The sequence below is a fragment of the Eschscholzia californica genome, unplaced genomic scaffold (genome assembly GCF_041429995.1).
Source record: "Eschscholzia californica isolate CP2 unplaced genomic scaffold, dmEscCali1.0.p SCAF_4, whole genome shotgun sequence".
NCBI lineage: Eukaryota > Viridiplantae > Streptophyta > Magnoliopsida > Ranunculales > Papaveraceae > Eschscholzia > Eschscholzia californica.
This window is the reverse complement of record NW_028238461.1, coordinates 5,688,236-5,709,935: the sequence shown is the minus strand read 5'-3', so window position 1 is coordinate 5,709,935 and position 21,700 is coordinate 5,688,236. Positions and strand designations below refer to the sequence as shown.

The 21,700-nt window shown below is 35.0% G+C and overlaps 2 protein-coding genes and 1 pseudogene across 4 annotated transcripts; 2 read left to right on the top strand and 1 right to left on the bottom strand.

The window, feature by feature from the left end:
• The first annotated feature begins 3,865 nt into the window (after positions 1–3,865).
• Positions 3,866–9,319, top strand: LOC147541964 (serine carboxypeptidase-like 40). Of its 2 annotated transcripts, XM_086635214.1 has the most exons (8): positions 3,866–5,193; positions 6,519–6,626; positions 7,068–7,345; positions 7,845–8,108; positions 8,306–8,424; positions 8,547–8,639; positions 8,739–8,844; positions 8,988–9,319. In XM_086635214.1, the coding sequence occupies exons 1-8, from the start codon at positions 4,815–4,817 to the stop codon at positions 9,138–9,140; spliced, it is 1,500 nt and encodes a 499-aa protein (XP_086491340.1). In that variant the 5' UTR covers positions 3,866–4,814; the 3' UTR covers positions 9,141–9,319. The 2 variants fall into 2 exon arrangements, with proteins under 2 accessions (XP_086491340.1, XP_086491341.1); XM_086635215.1 differs by lacking the exon at positions 7,845–8,108.
• A 2,850-nt stretch (positions 9,320–12,169) lies between these two features.
• Positions 12,170–13,760, top strand: LOC147541963 (F-box protein At1g20360-like). The gene is made up of 2 exons (XM_086673211.1): positions 12,170–12,317; positions 12,428–13,760. The coding sequence occupies exons 1-2, from the start codon at positions 12,239–12,241 to the stop codon at positions 13,579–13,581; spliced, it is 1,233 nt and encodes a 410-aa protein (XP_086529337.1). The 5' UTR covers positions 12,170–12,238; the 3' UTR covers positions 13,582–13,760.
• A 3,191-nt stretch (positions 13,761–16,951) lies between these two features.
• On the bottom strand, positions 16,952–18,255 carry LOC147541962 (protein MIZU-KUSSEI 1 pseudogene; annotated as a pseudogene). The gene has a single exon (XR_015223505.1). The product of XR_015223505.1 is annotated as a protein MIZU-KUSSEI 1 pseudogene (transcript).
• Positions 18,256–21,700: the final 3,445 nt, after the last annotated feature.

Below are 21,700 nucleotides of genomic sequence, written 5' to 3'. Positions count from 1 at the left end.
TCCCTCCCTTCTTCTTTTATCTTCCTCCTCTTTTTCCTTTCCTTCTCTCTAAAGCATATTCCTTCAACTCAGATCTGAGTTGAAGAAGATGATGAAGGGGAAACCCTTTCGTTGCTTTCATTAAGACGAAGGGGAAAGCCCCTTCGTCTTCTTTGCGACAAATCTGCTGCCCTGCTGCAGCAATGACATCTTGCTCATAAACTAGAAATCTTTTTATATGGATTTTTTAAGGAGTTACATAAGAGTTTCAAACTTACTTCTGTTTGAATACATAGTGATGGGGAATTTATGGCGGAGGGAGTTACAAAGTGCGGCGATCATCCACCATAAATCAAATATTTACAACAAACAAATATTTTTCTTATAACATATGTTTCTTTATCTAATTTGTTTATTGGGATTGTTTAAATCACGTCGAATAATCTTACAAAATTCCAATTGCTTTCTTTTGATAGTAGTGGAGAAATCTACTTAACATGAATTTTAGATGTTGAAATTCATCTTGTCATAAATCTTGAAAATAACATTATGGATTAAAATGGAACATCCCCACAGGATGATGTCAGAAAGTGATTTTCCCGGTTATCTTCTTGATGATCAAAATCTACAGTCAAATGATGAAATTCGCTCAAGTGATAAATGAAACAAGGCATGCGAAAACAAAGAAAATACTTCGACGCTCAGCAAAGTGTCCTTGTTGTTTAAGAAACGAATTCAAAGGCTGAATTTAGAAGATGACATTTGATCCCCTCTCAAGGCAAACTTGACATGCTTATATAGGTTTTGATGAGTTGTGACTTTGCATGGCTGAGACTCAAGGTAGGGAGATCAGCTAGAGTGGGCTATGTCCCACTGAGCTTTGTTGTGCTTGCTAGAAAGCACCAAAGATCCACTGCTCATATACTAACGGTTATATATCAGAGGGTCTGTCAACGTTACAAGACATACACTCATCAGATATTATTCTCAAACGACCATTGACACGTGTCTCTCATCAAGACTGATGACTCACCACCGCATCATCTCAGTCGTGCAAAGGCATAATTCATCCAAACCAATATAAGTATACCAGGTCTGCTAAAAAAGGGAATCAAAGGTCATCTTCAAAACTCGAACTTCAAGTGCACTCCTTAAATTGAAAAAACACTTCAATGACATGAGCGTAAGAGTGTTTTCTTTGTCTTTTGTCAGCGTTGTTTCATCAATCACTTGAGGGAATTTCATCATCTAACCATAGGTATCTCTTCGAACACGACGCCCGCCTGCTAAACTCCTCTTCGAACACTGGGTTTTTAATTACATTGATTTTTCTTTTAAATTAGTATAGGAAAAGATCAGTGTAGGCATGATAATTAATGACTCAATCGACTTTTGTGCTAGCCAAATCTAAATTGACGCAAGTACGCAACATAGAACAAGCTTAAAAAGTAAAGCAAAAACAACTCATAAAGGTCCTATATGGGCAGGACAACAGAATATAAACTAATGACACAATCGTTTTTTGTGCTAGCCAAATCTGAATTGACGCAACGTAGGACAATCGTAAAAAGTGAAGCAAAAACAACTCATAAAGGTCCTATATGGGCAGGACAACAAAATATAAACTACCTAATCATGAAATGAGACAACCTGAATATGATCAATACATTTTTGTTGAGTCAAATATTGGTCAACCTTTACCATTCAAGTTGGACGAGACATGCTGGAACCTTGACCACGCACGAACGAGACTTTGGTAGGACCAATATTAGGATGGAGCTGAAATATCTCTGTCAGCTGCCCCGTTAAAAGGCATGTCAAGATGGGTCTCCTAGGCACTTTGAACTCGGTTATGACTTAAAAGCCAACAAAAGGGTTGATTTGAGTTAGTTCTACAACCTGAGCCCTGAAATGGGAGGTCTGCAGAAGTAAGTTTAACACATTAAGCTCTGCTCTGCATGAGCGTCGATTACACGGAAGCTCTGATATTGCATATTATTCGCTTGTCATGTCAAGAAAGATTCGGTCGTACGACCATGATCAGAAAGATTTCATTAGCGGTCTTGCCACGTGACCTTCATTAAGTCGTTGGTTCACCAACCACACGCTATATTGTCTTGCAATGGTATCTGATCCTTGACCTTTGATTTTTCGTTGACTTTCAACCTACAACACTGAACTAACTTTCTAGTTATTTTGTTTATTCCTTCTCGCTCTTTCTTTTCCCTTCTTCTCCGGTAGACATTCCTTAATAAAATTTTAATCTTAATCTTTTCTCAATTTTTTTTTCAATCATTTCGCATATCCTTCTTAGGGAAACAAAATATAGCACGAAACTCCTCCAACAAGAAGAGCGTATCCATCTTTTCAGAAAAATATTCTGCTAATGTTTAACTTTTTCCACTCAAAGATATAAAAACAAAAAGATGTAATGTCATCAAGGTGCCACAATCAGACTGGTAAGAATGAAAGGCACTAAAATGTTTCCTGCACGTTAATTCAAACCCTATTTGTGTAATATGGGACTAAACCATGGATGATTTTTCATCGCATACATCCACCTAAGTCATTTTCCTATGTTTTCTGGCGTGAAAGCTAAAGAAACACTGAAAGCGTGATAGGGGCGAGATAACGTACTAGTTTTATGAAGCCCTAGGTATTTCTCTATTCTCCAATGGCTTTTGTAAAACCGCCCTTAATGGTCACTCTTAAAAGATTTTTGGAAAGTGGACGAAAAAATGTTATATTTCCACGGTTCCAACAATTACATAAGCGGCAATAATATGATTTTACCAATAATTTTTCAATGGTTTTACTTCGAGAGTGCGAAATACAACTACAAAAAAAAATTTGACTAATTTTTTCCAACGGCTATTATATTATGCCGTCAAGAACTCTCTTGTTTCTGCCTGCCCCATCTAAGTTTGTTCTCCTTTTTCCTCTTTTTGTCTTTAAATCATTAATGCACCGCAGTAATTCCTCTTCGAGATTAATCGAAACCTTAACATTTGAGCATGAGCATGTGGTCGAGGGCGTAGCTGGTGCAGCCGCACAAGGGCCTCACCACAATAGGCCCCCACAAAATATTCCTTAATAAATGTTCGGTCATATTTTTTATTAAATTGTACAACAACTTTGACTTCGGTCCACTTACGTTTTTCTCCACTTGGAATTTTGGTAGAAAATACATCTTTCTCCTACTTCCTTAATCCCGCTCCAATCTCTATATTATGAACCACAATACATATACTTCATCAATATCTTCTCTTTTATATTCTCCGTCTCTCTTTCTCTCTTGCAAATGTCAATCTAATTTTTGTATTTCTCTTACTCTATCTTCTTTCTCTATTAAATCTATCTTTCTAGACTTAATTTTGGATTGTGTATGAAAGCAAAGTCGAATTCTTAATTTGGAATAAAAGCCTATATAAATCAATAAAGTATTTGGAAACACGTTAGACCAATAGTCTAAAATTGTCATTTATTGAGTTTGGATTCATCAATGATTTAATATAACTTTTGTGAACTATTTTAAATTTGTATTTATTGATTATCTTGTACTTTTTTAACCTTACGTCTGTACAGAAAGTCCCCAATTAAAAGTTTGACACCACATCCTAAATTGTCAGTCTCGACCCTGTCCGTCATGGTCATATGTCTCATCCCTCTTCGTTTGATCAAGAAGCTTAAATAACAAGTATTTTCACTCTCTATATCTCTCTTTAAATTGTTCTCCATATTATAAACAGTCGGTAATAGTATTGGCCACGGTTTGAGGGTTTCTGGATGGGGTTTTTAGGGTCCTAATATGTACTATAAGTTTTAAGGTCCAAGTGTAGTGGTTATTACTATTAATATGTTTATTCACATAAAATCTTCTTGATGTATCATTGCAATATAATATATATATGTATAGTGACTCTCAAAATCCTTCAGCAAAAAGAAAAAAAGTTAGCATGTGATTCACACCAACTAGTTTTTAGATGCTGCCTACTCAACAGACATACCTTTCTGCATTAGATATATTTATATTTGCACATAATCCTAATGAAGTTAAAATATAATTGTTCACTAGGATCTAGCCAAAACCTGAACAGCTCAATTTGAAAATAAGATTAGGATAAAAGTAATGTTTAAAAAATGTTCATTATAACATAAATAATAGCTTTTTTTTGTTGAAAAACTCGTCGTGTGATCATTATTTTTCATTCTCTTAATAACCCCAAATTTTTGTTGTAATAACAATTTATTTTAGAAAATTTGATTTTTTTTTCTCTCTCGACAGACGGTTGATTCTTCTTTAGGTTTGGAGTAGGTGTACTTTTGTAGTTTCTTCAGACATTTTTCGAATTGTAATTCCTCCAACGTAAGATCCCTTTCATTTCCCTTCTTTCTTTTTTGCTTTCTTTCATAATTGATAAACTTTACAACTTGTTCTTGTGTTCTATCTCACTGTCCCTATGGATGGTAGTGACCCACTCACCACACAAAATGATGGGTCTCAAACAAATTGTCAATCATGAACATGGTTGATCATATAATTTGCGTGTCGTGAATCGATTCCTTTTTACTAGCTAATTTCTAATTAATCAAAATAATCTAATTGATAAATTACTAAATAATCACAATTACCATCAGATCCAATCTAGTTTAATTATTAATATAATTAGTAGTTGAAGCAGTTGTTGAAACTTGAAATCATTAACAAAGGAACTAGTACTACCTTGCTAGCTAGTTACCTAGTACTCTTCACTTGATCTTTTTCATGCACTAGCTAAGAAGATCAAAGAAGAGAGAGAAAGAGACATCTTACAGAGAGAGAGAGAGGGGGAGGGATGAAGAGTACTACTAGAGTAGAGTTATTCTTGTTATTTCTTTTTTCTTCATACCTTCTTGCAAATGCCAATAAACAAGGAGAAACTCTTAAACGATTTTCCGACGAAAAACTACGGAGAGGAAATATCATAGATACCCGTCTCTACGAGGAGAGCAAAATTGTCGAAAAACGAGATCGAGTAGTTCTTCATTCACAAAAATGGTTGAAGGAAAAAGATAGAATTGAAAATTTGCCAGGACAACCTAAGGTTGGATTTAGTCAGTATGGAGGATATGTAACAGTGGATCATAAAGCTGGTAGGGCTCTTTATTACTATTTTGTTGAGGCTGATGAAAAGTTAAAGAGTTCTAAACCTCTTCTTCTTTGGCTTAATGGAGGTATTAATTTCTTCTCACATTTTTATTTCACTTGATCTTGATTAAGTTGTTAATTAATTACTTTGATGTTTCATTTATTGTCTATTTTAATCAATCCTTGTCTTAGTTCAAGTTTTTTTTGCTTGTGTTTGTGTTTTTTAATACTAAATTTCTATATAAAAATGCCATTTTTAGTTGGTTATAATACAAATAATTAGCTATGTGTCGATAACATTTCAGATTGTGGACTAGCAAATTTTTAGCAAATTCTTTCATGAGTATGTTTAGTTTTCCTGGGTGAATTCTTTTTACGAATGAGGTGCATTAATGATCTGCGATTTTCTATGTAAATTGAGGTTATTGTAGAAACTTTAGGTTTAGGAGTTCCTATCGGGATTTTCAAGGCATAATTTAAGTAGACATGACCTCTGCGTTACCACTCTAATTTTCATTGACTAATCCACAATCATTAAAAAATTAAATTAGGCATGATATAAGCAAGTTTAGAAATTTTGATTAGACATATGTACAAGAGTATAGATCCTCATCACAACAAGGTTACTTGGATTCTACCTTCACTTAGGTATTCTGTCGTTTTTGCTTCCTAAACTAAGTTTGTAACATTGTCATATCTGTCTTCAGGATCTTATCTGATTAACCATATTATAACAAGTGCTTTATTAAACTTTAAGTTAAAAAAATGTTCTTTTATATCAATTCTCTCTGCCCAAAGGGTAGATCAAATTTAGAAGAGAACAATAATCCAGTTTTCACATAGTTTTAACCCGGCCCACAAAGTTCAATTTTTTTGAATTATATGATATAGTGTATAGTTTTAGGAAAAAAAAATGATAGTATATGGTTGAGACTAGCTACAATAGAAAAGGATTTGTTCTTTGTGGTGAAAAGAGCACATTTATTTTCATTGAATTTCTCTTATTCACTACAATATAAGGGAAAGGGAGTAGGTTGCTTAATTGTCAAGATCTTAAAACATCTTGCCCTAATACTGCAATAATGCCAAAGAAGTAATCTTTTCTTCCAAGGGGTCATAACCTTAATCAAACAAAATTCCACTCACCTTAAACCCCTTGTCTTTTTAGTCTTTAATACCTTACGAAGAGAATTAGACCGTTTTCTCTGTCGGAAATAGGCATTCGCGACAGACTTCGCAGTCGCGAATAAGTACAAAGACAACGGCCTGCGTCAAATCCCAAATAAGTATAAAGACAACTGCATGTCGCAAATTATTATTAGGGCTATGTTTTTCTAAAAACTTGCATTTTAGTAGGAGATTTTCTTAATATTATACATATAAGATGTTTTGGTTTGTTTGTTTGGAATAGGGCCAGGATGCTCATCACTTGCATATGGAGCAATGCAAGAACTTGGACCATTCAGGGTTCATAGTGATGGCAAAACCCTTTACCATAATCCATATTCTTGGAATAAAGGTACTACCCTTAATTTCTTGCCCTTACATTAAGGTCATAATTTACCCTCACTAATGAAAAGACAGTTTTCTGAAAGTGTGATTCCTGATACATTTTGCATATCAGGCATCATTGTGGAATGTGACTCCTAGTAATCACATTTTATCACCAGGCGCTAGAATAATTTGTTAAAAAGGCCAATTCTCATTTAGCGCAATACATGACCAAACTCGTTAGTTTGGCTTCTTACATTTGACCATCTCTCAATTTTGGGTTAAAGTCGATAGATTTCAAACCGAATTGAAGTCGGTCAAGTCGTCAAGTGTCAAGTCGTCAAGTGTATGGTCAAGCGAGCGAATTGATGACATGTTGAGAGCTCAATAGGAACTACACAAAAAGATTTAATTAAATTTCACTTGAATTTGTACTAACTTATTAATGTTTGATTAATTATTTATGAAGTTGCAAATGTATTATTTTTGGAGTCTCCCGCGGGAGTTGGGTTCTCGTACTCAAACCGAACGTCAGATTACAACTTGAGCGGAGATAGAATGACGGCGGAGGATAACTATGTGTTTTTGGTGAACTGGTTAGAGAGATTTCCAGAGTACAAGAAGAGGGATTTTTTTATTTCAGGCGAGAGTTATGCCGGTCATTATGTTCCTGAGCTTGCACACACTATTCTCCGACATAACAAAATTTCTAATCAGAAACACACTATCAACCTCAAAGGAATCATTGTATGTACCCTTCTCTCTTTGTAACTCTCCTCGGTCGAAGATGGTTAAACTGTTTGAATTTGACTCATCTAAATTAAGTAGTGATCTAGACGAGTCAAATATCACAAATCAGACAAAAAAATTTGCTTAAAGTTGACCAGAATCATTTCAGATATCATATAGATGTCAAATCTTATTCAGAAAAATACCAACACCACCTAACTCTCTTTAGTCTCTCATTATATATCTCTCTTCACCTTGAATCATTTAAATTTCGAAAATAAAACTAGGAAGTCGACTATGTCGGGTCAGGTTAGTGGGCCCAAGGCAGACTGAAGTGGTCTGGTCCGACGCACGGGTCATGTAGTTCAGCCTGCTGGGTTGATGCCAAAGTAGGCTAATATTGGACCGGAAATACTAGCCCAGTTTGGGGGTCGGTCCAGATCTTGGCCAATGCTTGGCTTGCTTAATATTTTAGATATATGTATATCATTTTCTAATGAATGTGATAAAAATTCAGATAGGGAATGCTGTTATCAATGACGAAACCGATCAAAGAGGAATGTATGATTATTTTTGGAACCATGCTCTCTTATCCGATGAAGCTAACTACAATATAAGCAACTACTGTGATTTCAGTCCAGAAGCAACTTCTGACCCGCCCAACCAGTGTCAAGAAGCTCTTGATGAAGCTAATACCGATATAGGTTTCATCGATTTCTACAACATTTATGCCCCTTTATGTATCACTAACAATCTCACTGACTACCCAAAGAAGGCCTCGGTACGTACAATATGTTTGTTAATAATTTGCCGAGTATTACCTCATTTGAGATGTGCACATAAAGATGAAAAAATGGATTGCTAGCCATATAGAATTTGAGCTCGACTATGACATAAAATTCAGAGTTTTCTCATATTGGAGAAAAAGATTTGTTTGCTAAAATCAAATCTTAATCGTTTCAATGGTTTAAAATGCAGGTAATGGAATTTGATCCGTGCAGTGAATATTATGTACATGCTTACTTAAATACTCCAGAAGTACAAAAGGCATTACACGCAAATGTCACACAACTTAATTATACGTGGGAACCTTGCAGGTAAATTTTATTTATTTATATACGAGTGAGAATACTAAACTATTGTATATCGTGTCATTGGTATTCTTCTAATAACTTAAATAAAAATGATAGAAAAGTTAATACTTTGTTGGTCCCTGCAGTGACGTTATAAGTTCTTGGGGAGATAGTCCATCGTCCGTCTTACCACTTCTAAAAGAGTTTATGGCTGAAGGCCTTCGAGTTTGGGTATTTAGGTATATATCTCGCTTTTTATTATTTTTTATGATAATTCTAGTAATCAACATCTTAGGCATGACTATAAACGTGCATATTTTTTGAATTTTGTAATGCAGTGGGGATACAGATGCAAGAGTTCCAGTTACCTCAACTAGATATTCACTAAATAAGATGAAGCTTTCATTAAAAACGAAATGGTATCCGTGGTTCCACAAACAAGAGGTATACTTTGTTATAAGTACTAATTAAATATCACGATTCACGTACTCTTATGTCGATATTAAACAAATGTTGTGATTATCGTATATTGTTTGTAAGAGGATTTGTTGTTGATAATGGATGTAAAATGGTGATCAATGAAACAGGTTGGAGGATACACAATGGTGTATGAAGGGGATCTAACATTTGCAACAGTTAGAGGAGCGGGTCATCAGGTCCCAAGTTATCAACCCACCAGAGTTCTTGACCTCATTCATCACTTTCTTGCTGGCAGACCTCTCCCTAAGCTTCCTTCTTAATTAACCCTCTCTCACTCTCTACATCCTTAATCCTCTTCTATTAATTAGACTTAATACTTCCATTATATATTTATTTTAGTTTATAAATCGTTTTATCGCCTATAAGTTGCAATGTTAATATTTGTTGATAATGTTACAATAAATAATGTTCTTTGATGGAATTGGACTAGTTATACTAAGCTGGTTCTAAATTGTCATACTCAAGTGGACCAAAAGTTAGTCCAAATCAACCACTCAAAAGTCATACAAACCAAACATTTTGAAATCTTACTCAAATTAATTCGCACTTTAAAGTCGAATTTGAGATTTGACTTGGGAAATACAAAACACTACCTATTCTGTTGATCCACATATAGCTTCGAATTATGTGAAATCATTTCAAATTTAGACTTAAAAGTAACACATAGACTTCAAATCATATTAGAGCGTATGCTAGACCGTCACACATGCTAACTACACAACAGGTTCAATAAATTTGTCATACTTGCTAACTACATAACACGTTCAATAAATTTTGTTTTGCCGGAAATACAAGTTATGCTTAGTAAAGTTACAAGAAATATAATATCCTACATTCAACATTTGTGATTAATTACTTATGGGTTTGTTAATCAAATTCTTTGTAAATCAAGTCCCCGGGTTGACTAGTGTTTTGCTGCCATTGAAACTTGGGGTCAAGTGGGAAAGGTAGATAATGCGGAGGAAGTGTTTGAATATATGAAGAAGACATGGAAAAAACTCTCCTCTAGATGTTAGAGCATCTCCAATGTGTCCACCTCATATTAGGGTGTCTAACAAAGTGTTCCACTGGGGATGGTTTTTTATCAAAAACTCCAAAAAGTCATATGTGACACTCTAAGTGTTAGAAATTGAGTGTCCCATTGGAGATGCTCTTATCCTCCTCTCTTGAATGTTTATGCAAAACATAAGCTATTGGCAAAAGGTAAAGAATTGGCGAAGGGAATGGCTAGTGATGGATATCGAATAGATGTGTTCACTTGGGATGCTCTAATTAAACTTTATGTCCAGGCAGGTGAAGTTGAAAAAGCTGATTCGATTTTGCATAAGGTAGTTCAACAAGAAAGCAAGATCAAACCATTGTTCAATTCTTGTATGACTAAAATGGATCAATACGCGAAGAGAGGTGATATTCACACTGGGGGAATTTGGCCAAAACTCCCTAAGAAATTATGATTTTGGTTAAAAAGAATTCATCAAAGTTTTTTAGGCTTCACCTCCCTGATGGCAATTATGTAATTTTCAATTTCAGTAAAAAGACTAACCTAACCCTAGTCTAAGAAAATACCTTGCAAACAACTTGCACTGCCTTGCAAACACTTTGCACTGCCTTGCAAAGCCTTGCAAATACCTTGCAGAGCCTTGCAAACACCTTGCATGGTTTTTGCAAACACCTTGGATAGCCTTGCAAACAAATTGCAGAGCCTTGCGAACACCTTGCAGAGCCTTGCAAAAACTTTGCAGAGCCTTGCGAACACCTTGCATGACTTTTGCAAATACCTTGCACAACCTTGCGAACACTTTGCAGAGCCTTGCAAAGCTTTGCAAATACCTTGCAGAGCCTTGCAAACACTTTGCAGAGCCTTGCAAACACCTTGCAGAGCCTTGCAAACACCTTGCAATGCCATGCAATGGTTTGCAAATTAGTTTTTGAATTGATTTAACATGAAATTTGTTACAAATTATTATATTTTGTCTAATAGAATGTTGTATCGAAAAACTAGCTAAAACCCCTACAAATTCATAATAGTCATTTTATAAGCTCTAGCACCATCATTTTACTTTTCTTCGAAAAACTTCCAAAGCTTTCATGAAATTCTCAATTTGAACATAAATACCAATCATGATTGTCCAAGAAAAAAAATATTTCTCACAGGCATTTCATCTAACAACTTTTATAGCTATTTCAACCAACCTACGTCTTGTATAACCAACTAACGTTGCATTCCAAGCAACAACATCTCTTTCAAGCATTTTTTATCAAACACATTGCTTGCATCAACTATACTTTCACAACTTCCATATAAATCCAACAAATAAGTTTGAACATAAACATCAAAACTAACAAATTGTCATCCATCATTCATAACTTAATGAAAATAAAGCAATGAAGAAGTTGGATTATACCTTGAAACACTATCAAATTCTCCTTCCATTGAAAGTATATAAAACTTTCTCTCTCTAGAATTTAGAACCAAAACTAAATCAAACTCCTTAAAAGCCTCTTCAAACAACAAGCAAATAGATTAAATCACCAAAACCTAAAAACATCAACCCATCTTATAGCCAAAATCGATTCAAACCCCAGAAATTTTAATCGGCGTCAACAATCCAACTCGGTTCGTTCATGAGAAAAACTCAAGTTCCTGATTTATTAGTTAGATTATTACTAGGTATTTCTAATTGAATGAAGGGTATTTTTGACTCTTAAAAAGTTGGTGCCTTTAAAAATGTCCTTCAAGCCTATTTTTATAACTTACTTGGGGCCTAGCTAGTTAAAAAGATGGGTTGTCTTTTTAACAAAAAAATACTAGAAATTGGGCCTCCGACCCAATTTCCTGTTCATATTTTTGACTCTTAAAAAGTTGGTGCCTTTAAAAATGTCCTTCAAGCCTATTTTTATAACTTACTTGGGGCCTAGCTAGTTAAAAAGATGGGTTGTCTTTTTAACAAAAAAATACTAGAAATTGGGCCTCCGACCCAATTTCCTGTTCATATTTTTGACTCTTAAAAAGTTGGTGCCTTTAAAAATGTCCTTCAAGCCTATTTTTATAACTTACTTGGGGCCTAGCTAGTTAAAAAGATGGGTTGTCTTTTTAACAAAAAAATACTAGAAATTGGGGTTGAATTATTTGTAGGAAGATAAAGACATTCCTCGAAAAATATTTTTGTTTCCCCTAATCACCCATGAAAACCTACTATAAACAGAGTTTTAATTTTCATAAACTCATGGTTTCAAAAAAAAAAAATTTCATAAACTTGTATAAATAAGGCAGAATGACTTAGGCCTTAACCTTTCCCGCTGCCCTTCCCTTTAGTTACCGATCATCTTCTTCTTCAGGAACACCAACAAGTAATCGATGGACGGCATAATGACATTAAAACGGCGGAAGACTATTACTAGTTCCCAAAGTAGCAGGACCGTGAAAAGTAAAACAGGTAGTAGTACACATCATTCTCTCTCTGTCTCTCTATATGTTTTAGGGAATAATGAGAGTCTTGCTGATGAAGTTTCTAACTTTCTCTATCTCTCTCTTATTTGTGTGCAGATTCCTTCTCTCTGCCAACCGCCACCGTCTTGGACAACCTTGACGATAATCTCCTCAGTGAAATTCTAATACGACTGCCTGCTAAAACCGTAGCTGGATTCAAAGTTATCAACAAAAGATGGTATTCTTTAGTCTGTGACCCATTCTTTGTAAACAAACATACTAGTCTTCAAACCAATCTAAATGCTTGTAGTTATTTCGCGGGGTCTTTTCCTACAAATATCAGCAGGCTATCTTTTGTTCGCTCTTCACCCAATCTCCTTCGTGAAACTGTTGTTTCTCTTGACTTACCTAAAGAGTTCGATGAGTTTAATCGTAAATGTGTCAGAGGCATAGCTAGTTTTCATGGCCTTCTTTTGGTTCAGTTTGATCAAAACTATATTTGCATTTTTAACCCTTTAACCAAGGCAAAACAGTTTATTCCGTCTCCTCACAAACGTCTGCTATGTTTTTTTGGGTTAGTCTTTGGACCGACTTCATCCTCTCCGTATTACTATAACCACTACAATGTAGTTTGCATGGTTAGAGCAAAGAAAATGATTAGATTCGAGATTTTCAATTTGAAGAAAGGGTGTTGGAGAGATTCCAAAAAGACTGCTTGGATAATATACGATTTCGACTCCAACATATATAGAGGAAAAGTACATAATCCTGTTTGTTTTCGAGGGATTATACATTGGTTTATTGGCAAAAAACATATTATTGCATTTAATTTGGAAAAAGAAGAGAGCAGAATTTTTAAAATACCCAAGAGTGCATCTAAAATGGTCACTAAACCTAGATTTATTCCTCGGTGGAAATGTCTTTGGCTAGGTGTTGTAAAAGATGAAGTTAATCTTGTAGTGGTTATCCCAGAAGGTGATATAATCATTTGGGTACTACATGACTATGAAAAGAATAAGTGGAAAATTAAGAGAAATGATGTGATAAAAACTTCATTTCGTCGAATAGTTTATATTCGACCCGTGTTCTTCGATGGTGAGAAATTGGTTTTAGATGTCTTAACCTTTTTGAATGATGGGACGGAGAAATCTTATTGGATAGAATACGAAATTCAAACTAGTGTTTCCAAACTATTATGTTCTGAGGTTTCTGAGGGGTGTATTCCTAATATGAACACTCTAATTGAGGTTGGTGGCAACAACCAAGCTTGATTAGATAGTTAATTTGAGAAACTTGGAGTGCTTGTTTGGATAGTTATTTTATGCTTTATTGCACTTTAGATGTTTTATAAGTTGCATGTGCGAACAATGAAATTCTCAAATATAAAATTTCTTTTGCAGTCCGTATTTTTGTTTCTGAACGTTTATGTACATACATTTGTTTAGAGTCTTTTTCCAATTTATGCACTTCAGTATTTTTGTTTCTTTGTCTCTCTCGTCGTACGAACGAAGACCCGTCACAAAATTCACCACTTCTTAGATTCTTCGAACTTAAGCGTTTCTTTTTTGATATTTCAAAGGTTTGATGTGGCACTCAATGATTGTGAGAACAACAAGTGGAAACTTAAGACGAAAGATGTGATAAAAATAAAAATTAGTCGTATAGTTGATATTTATACCCTGTTCTTCGTTGGTGAGAGATAGCTTTTATATGTCATGACCACATCCAATAATCTGTATGAAACAACCAGAAGGGTTTGTCGTTCCTGGATAAGAAAAGAAGGTTTGTAGATTAGTAAAATCATTATACAGTCTCAAGCAAGCTCCTAAGCAGTGGCATCTCAAATTTGATAATATTTTGCTATCAAATGGGTTCAAAATTAATGAGTGTGACAAATGTATCTACACTAAGAACACTGCAAAAGGATGTGTCATATTATGTTTGTATGTAGAAGATATGTTAATTATTAGAGATAGATGTCATTAATACAACTAAGAAAATGCTTTCCAAAAACTTCGATATGAAAGATTTGGGAAAAGCTGAAGTCATTCTTGGCATAAAACTTACCAAGACAGCTGAAGGGATTAGTTTGTCCCCATCTCACTATGTTGAGAAGATTTTGAAAAAGTTTAGCAAAAATGACGACAGATAGGTATGTCTCTGTTATATCCAAGTATTCATCTTAAAAAGAATACTAGAACCGGAGTAAGACAATTAGAGTACTCAAGGATAATAGACAGTCTTATGTATCTCTTGAGTTGTACTCAACCAGACTTAGCTCTCTCAGTTAGCAAACTGAGCAGATTCACAAGTAATCCGGATGAGACACATTGGATTGCTATAACCAGGCTATTACGGTATCTACGACATACAAAGGAATATGAACTCCTTTACACTAATTATCTAGAATTACTTGAAGGATATTGTGATACAAATTGGATATCAGATACCGATGATACAAAGTCAAACAGTGGTTATGTATTCACACTTAGAGGGGCTGTCATCTGTAGAAAATCTTCTAAGAAAACTTTTATTGCTAGATCAACAATGATTTCAGAGTTCATTGCATTGGATAAAGTTGCAGAAGTAGTTGAATGGCTAAGACATTTTTTAGTAGATATACCGATATGGCCTAAGCTAGTGCCTGCAATCAATGTACATTGTGTTAATCAAGGTGCGATTGCACAAGCACATAGTAAGATGTATAACGGTAAGTCACGACACATTCGTCGACGATATAACACCGTAAAGCAATTACTCACTGAGGGAGTCATCATAATTTGACTATGTGAAATCCAAAGATAACCTAGCCGACCCTTTTACTAAGGGGTTATTTAGAAGTCTAGTAATTGCTTCATAAAAAAGAATGGGATTGCTGCCCAAAGAAAATGAGTAAAGGTACGATGAAAACCTACCTAGAAAACTGGAGATCCCATAATCTAGGTTCAAAAGAAAACTGAAGTTATACCCTGACTCAAAAGTGACACTGAAAGAGAACTAAGCTTATTAGTGTCGCCTGCATTAAAGAGGTTAAGCTTGAAGGTTTTAATAATTTCGAAAAGACTTAGAATAAATTTTAGAGTAAAGGTATAGCAGGATACCTAAGTTAAAAAAACCTATACGTGTGAGAATTGTGGTCGGTTATATGAGAATGTCATTTTAAGCTGAATTCTCCAGTAACACATAAGAATCTAGGATCGTTCATGGCTGAAAAGAACAAAACTGAGAATTTACGTAAGTAAGAAACTAGCTGTGTGATAGCTATATTGGTATACAATAACTAGGACTCAATTCAAGACTTACAGTTCACTGTAGTCCTTGTAAACCATGTAGCTATTCACTAAAAAAGGTTCAAACCCACAGGCCTACGAATTTGGATATTTAGGTATATATCTTGCTTTTTAATTATTTCTTATGATAATTCTAGTAATCAACATCTTAGATATGACTGTAGACATATATTTTTTAAATTTTGTAATACAATGGCGATACAGATGCAATAGTCCCACTTACCTCAACTAGATATTCGCTCAATAAGATGAAGCTTCCACTCAAAACGAAATGGTATCAGTGGTTCCACAAACAAGAGGTATATTTTCCTATAAGTACTAATTAAATATCACCCACTCTTAGGTTTTTGATAATGGATACACAATGGTGTACGAGGGGGATCTAACATTTGCAACAGTTAGAGGAGCGGCTCATCAGGTCCCAAGTTATCAACCCACTAGGGTTCTTCACCTCATCCATCACTTCTTTGCTGGCAGACCTCTCCCTAAGCTTCCTTCTTAACTCTATCTCACTCTCTACATCCTTAATCCTCTTCTATTAATTAGACTTTATACTTCCATTATCTATTTATTTTATTTTATTTTATTTTATCTAATTATCGCCTAATTGGAATATTAATATTTGTTAGTAATGTTATAATAAATAATGTTCTTGATGGAATTGGACTAATTTTTTTTTTTTGTTGATAGGAATTGGAGTAGTTGTACTAGAGAAAAACTTCATGGAACTAACTCAATTTTTGGTCAATGGTATTGGGAGGCACCGGAAACAATTTATTCGGCACAAAAGGGAGAGTAACTTTATTTATTAATGATTAATGGTAGAAGAAGTTAAAAGTCAAAACCTATCCTAGACTTAAAAGGAAATCAAGAGTTCTCGTTTGTGGGTCAACTCTCTCTTTATCTTCATGTAAGCTTCATTCCTATTCAAGTCTGGAATAGGACTGGTTGATTTTAACTAAAGAGAATCTATACTCAACTGACTTGGCTGGATCTTACTCCGTCTAGTGGTTTGGTTTATTCCTATGTGTTTGGTTTGTAAATATCGAAGGTGGTGTTTTTTTTTTTGCACTGACTGAATCTGACTCAGATCTACATCGTCACATTAAAGTGGACCAAAAATTAGTCGAAACTCACAAGTCATACAAACCAAACATTTTGAAATCTGACCCAAATCAATTTGTGCCTTAGAGTCGAATTTGAGATTTGACTTAATAAATACAAAGCACTATCTATTCTCTTGATTCACACATAGCTTAGAACTAATGAAATCATTTTAGTTTTGAACTTGAATTCTTGCAAATAATACATGACTTCAAATCACATTAGAGTGTACCCTAGACAGTCACACTTGCTAACTACATAACATGTTCAATAAATTTGACATACTTGTTAACTACATAACACGATCAATAAATTTCGTTTTGCAGGAAATACAGGTTATGCTTAGTAAAGTTACATGAAATATAATATCCCACATACAGAATTTCTGATTAATTACTTGTGGGTTTGTTAATCAAATTCTTAGTAGAAAGATGCTAAGATCGGGGCCTCCACTTCCATCCGGGTTCAACATGTAAAAAGCTTCTGAATCACGATTACCCACGACCCGTTCAAACTTAGCCCTCATGTATATAAGCTCACCTAAATCCGACCCGTTTATATTCCGGGTCTTATCAGCTGGTATCACACCAGCCCCGACCGAAACAGAATGAAGAACGGAACTCAAAACGGGCCAGTCAGATTCTTCGGAAGTCCGGGAAACAGCGTACCCGCATTTATTACCGTTACAATACATAGTCCAAACAGGTTCACGAAAGAGTTTGATGTGAGTGGATTCGGGTCGGATCTTGGATTCAAGAGCAATACGGAGCAAACCCGAAGACATCTCTTTAACAAGAGTGGAAGTAGTAGTGGGTAATTGGAGTAAGAGAACCGGGTCGGATCTTGGGTTATGTTGAATAGCAAAACAAACATGAGATTTTTTGTAACCAAAGAGAGTACCAGTGAGTTTTCTGCCTAAACCAGAACTAGGGTTTTTGTTGTTGTTGTTGTTGTTGTTGTTGTTGTTGTTGTTGTTGGTTAGCCAATTACGACCAACTGAGGAGAGAGAAAGTAAGTGAAAGAGAGATCTAAGGATGATATTATTATTGTTGTTGTTGTTGTTAGTAGTAGTAGTACTTGAAGAACTTGATGGTTTATTATTAATGGGTAGGTGTGGAATTAGAGGAATGGGTTGAGGAAGGCATTTAATTTGATGATTAGGGTTTTGTTGGGGTGAAGGAGTAGTAGTAGTAGTGGTGGTGGTGCTGAGGGAAGAGGAACGACCATATTTATAAGGAAGGAGAATTTTGTTGTTGTTGTTGTTTTTGGTAAAGGTAGTGTCTCTAATACTACAGCTACTATAGCTTCTATTTAGTTGTTGCTGGTTGATTTCTTTATCTCCTCCTTGTTTCATTTCTAGAGAGAGAGAGAGACAGAGAGAGAGAATGAGAGATTGTGGCTTAAACACAATACAAAGACATGGGCAAAGAGAGAGAGAGAGAGCAGGTGTGTTTCCTTTAATTTCTTCTGCAAATTACGTCTGATTCAGGGAAGAAGAAAAAGCTAGGGAGAGAGAGAGAGAGAAGAGTCTGGTTGGTGTATGTGTGATCTCTTTTAAGAGATATATAGTTGAGAAATACTTTGGATACGTTTTGAAATGAAAGTTGGTATTTACAGATTTGTTCTAGGTATTTGTAGATCTCTATATCTTACATTTTTTTTGTTTGGTTGAAACAATATTTTACATTGGCCGCGGCTTTGGGGAATAAAGAAAATTCTCCGGGAATAAATTCTCGAGGGAATCCAGATTTTTTTTAAAATTCTCCGGGGAATAAATTTTTATGGGGAATACAGGATACACTTTTTTGAAAGTTCTCCTCCATCTCATCTGTTCTATCTGCCACTTCATCTTCTCGACACCTCATCATCTCCTCCGGCGAAAGTCGCCGGCAGGCCAATTTTCCGGCCGGCGACCTTCAAACATTAAAAAAAAAAAAAAAATTCTTTTTTATGTTCTCTATCCTCTCTCTCTAATTTTTTTTTTCTTTTCTCTCTCTCTCTAGAACAGATCTAGAGAGAGAGAGAAGGTCTGTTCTTCAAAGGTAAAAGAGAAATCAGGCAAATCTTTTTTCTCTCATCGCACAAGAGACTGGTCTCACAAACGTTTACGTTGCCCAACTCTTCAAAAGACAAGCTCAATTGAAGCCTGATACTGTTCCTAAACTAAAAGCTTCTCTTCCTGGTTTGCCTGATGAAATTATTTAAGAAATGATGAAACCACCCATGAGATTTTACGACCCTAATCTCATTCAAGAACCTACTGTTTACAGGTTTTGTTATCTTCTCTAATTGGTATTTGAATTTGGGGTTTGGATTGAATTTTGGGTTTTGGGTCTTGTTTCTGTAATTGAATTTTTGAGATGAAATTGTAATCATGGGTGTGGTGTTTTGTAAATTGAATGAAGCAATTATGCATTTTGGAGAGAGTATTAAGGAAATTATCAATGAAGATTTTGGTGATGGCATGTAAGTTATCAAATTTACTTATGTTGTTAGTTTACTCTGAAATCATTAAGTATAGAGTTATGTTTATAGCTTGTTTGGTAGATACTTTGAAGGAGTTGTTTAGTGAAGTTAAATACAGATGGATATTCTAAAGACAGGGACAATTTCGAGTCAGTTTTAAGTGGCAATAGAGAAGCTACTTTTCGACGTTTCTTATTAGAAAATCAAGAAGTAGTTTATTTAGAAGTTTTAGCAATACCGTGCTCGTCGCTAGAAATGAAAAAAATTGGTACAAGAAGATGAAGGTATGGAGGCTTAATGTGCTTCTTCTGTGGTTATGTAAACTCGTGTGTAACCAGGATTAATAGGATTGATTAAACTTCAAGTAGAAATGAAGTAACCACTCCACGCTATCGTTGGGACTCGGCCAAGCCATGAACTAATAGGAGGGGACATTCCTTTGTACTACTACTACCTTGAAGGTCTGTTCCTCTCTCTCTCTAGATCTGTTCTAGAGAGAGAGAGAGAAAAGCAAAAAAATTAGAGAGAGAGAGGAGAGAAAAAATAAATTTTTTTTTTTTTTTTTTTATGTTTGAAGGTCGCCGGAGAAGATGATGAGGTGTCGAGAAGATGAAGCGGTAGAGAGAGGTGATGAGATGGAGGAGCCTTTTTTTATAGCATCTTCTAAAATTAGAAGCCCCTTAGCACTAAAAAGAAACATAAAAAGTCAATCTTATTTGACTAGTTTTAAGAAAAGTCTTTATTCCCCGGAGAATTTTCTTTATTCCCCAAAGTCGCGGCCTTTACATTATGTACTTGCTAATTGCTAAGTATTGATTACTAAATTATTATTAGAAGACGCATTCAGATACAAGTGTAAAAATTGAAATTATTTAATTTACCCGGCACTAATTGGTAATTGGGTTTATCAAACTCGGTGATTCACTAATTGAAAACTGTGTTTATCAAACATGGTGATTGATAGTTTACTGTACCATCTTTTATGTGATTTCCACATGGGTTGCTTTTCCACAGGGGTTGCTTTAGATACAACTAAAATACCCCTTCCACCTCAAATTCACCTGTCTAGGTAGCTATCCAAAGGGAGGGGAGGAGCTAGAGAGATTAGGTTTCAGGATTTTGTAGCAGTTGTTTGTAGCATATAGTTTTGGAGTAATTTTAAAGAACTCTATACAAATAAAAAATACTACAACTCTAGAACAAAATGCTCTTCAAATACAACAATAAGCTATACAGGTAGGAACTGCTTGCAAAATCGGATCATAGAGATGTCCTACCAAATTCCTACCCAAAGAAGCGCACGCACACGCGCAGCAGGAAAAAGAGACACATGATTTTACATGAGGTGGATGTGATCTTTAATCTCTTTTGCTTTTGCTTTTGTTCTTTTGGGTAAGTTTCCGTTTAGTCCCTAGTTTGTAACCAGTTTCACACATAATTCTGTAATTTATGCTAAAAACCCACATGCTCTTTGTTTTGCAATTCAATACATTGACTAGAAAGTCAACCTTTAACTTTCTTGAAGCATCTCTAACTTTACATTTTTTTCTCCCCCTTTTCATCCCGATCTACAACCATAGTTGGTCGACAACTCTCTCTCTTTCTCTCCGAAGAAAAAGATTTTACCGGACTTTCTTTATTTGATTATGTTAGACCTTTTTCATCTGGTTTTACTTGACAAAAATTCTGATGAAGGGGTTCCCCTCTCATTCGTTAGACAAACAAAAAGTTGCTAGTCCCAGTAGCATGGTTTTACAAGACGAAGAGGCGAGAAAAAAATACTGTAATAAAAAAAATTGGACTTAGGCTCTTTAGAAAAGTGAAATGATGACTTTCTAGTCAGTGTATTGGAAATATAAAAAGATCGTCTAGGTATTTAGTATAAACTAGGAAGTCAAACGAAAATTTGATCACAAACTAGGAGGCCAAACAGAAAATCAAGAATAATTTTAGAATACATGACGAAAAGTAAGTCAGGTTGAAAGAAACAGATGAGTCCCGCATGGGGATTACTCACTTGATTAATTTGATTTTAGAAAAAGTACCATGATAAGAGAACATAAAAAATCAAATAAATATTTAGACCTCCCACATAGTTTGGGTGGACTGGGACAGGTTGGTAACCTTAGAATAACTAGCATTAAATTATTTTACATTTGTTAAACATATTTTGTACGTATATGTTAGAAGGTGATTCTTACCTATCGAACGATGATCGGGTGGTCCCTTGGTGTCTCCTTCCAGATTTAGAAGCATTACGTGTTCGAGCCTCGCGTATACACATCTCATACGCGTTTGCCGTCGAAATTGTAATCATGTGGCTTATAATCTGGCAGCTTAAATTTCATTAACAAATTAGTCCTTGTATTGTTTCAATTTCAGTATTCTGAGAGGGCCAACTCTGTAATACGTTTATTTGTTAACTTCTGCTTTGACTCTGAAAAAGACAATTTGATTTTATTTTACAAAAAAAAAGGACTAGATTACAGTTGGTTATTCTTTAAAAAAATCTTGTTATAATGGCAAGCCT

Bases quoted from the DNA above. Each gene is read 5' to 3' on its own strand.
- LOC147541964 (XM_086635214.1), top strand. From the start codon at position 4,815: ATGAAGAGTACTACTAGAGTAGAGTTATTCTTGTTATTTCTTTTTTCT. The intron at 7,346-7,844 runs GTATGTACCCTT...ATAAAAATTCAG, and splicing joins TCAACCTCAAAGGAATCATT to ATAGGGAATGCTGTTATCAA. The intron at 8,109-8,305 runs GTACGTACAATA...TTTAAAATGCAG, and splicing joins ACTACCCAAAGAAGGCCTCG to GTAATGGAATTTGATCCGTG.
- LOC147541963 (XM_086673211.1), top strand. From the start codon at position 12,239: ATGGACGGCATAATGACATTAAAACGGCGGAAGACTATTACTAGTTCC. The intron at 12,318-12,427 runs GTAGTAGTACAC...ATTTGTGTGCAG, and splicing joins GACCGTGAAAAGTAAAACAG to ATTCCTTCTCTCTGCCAACC.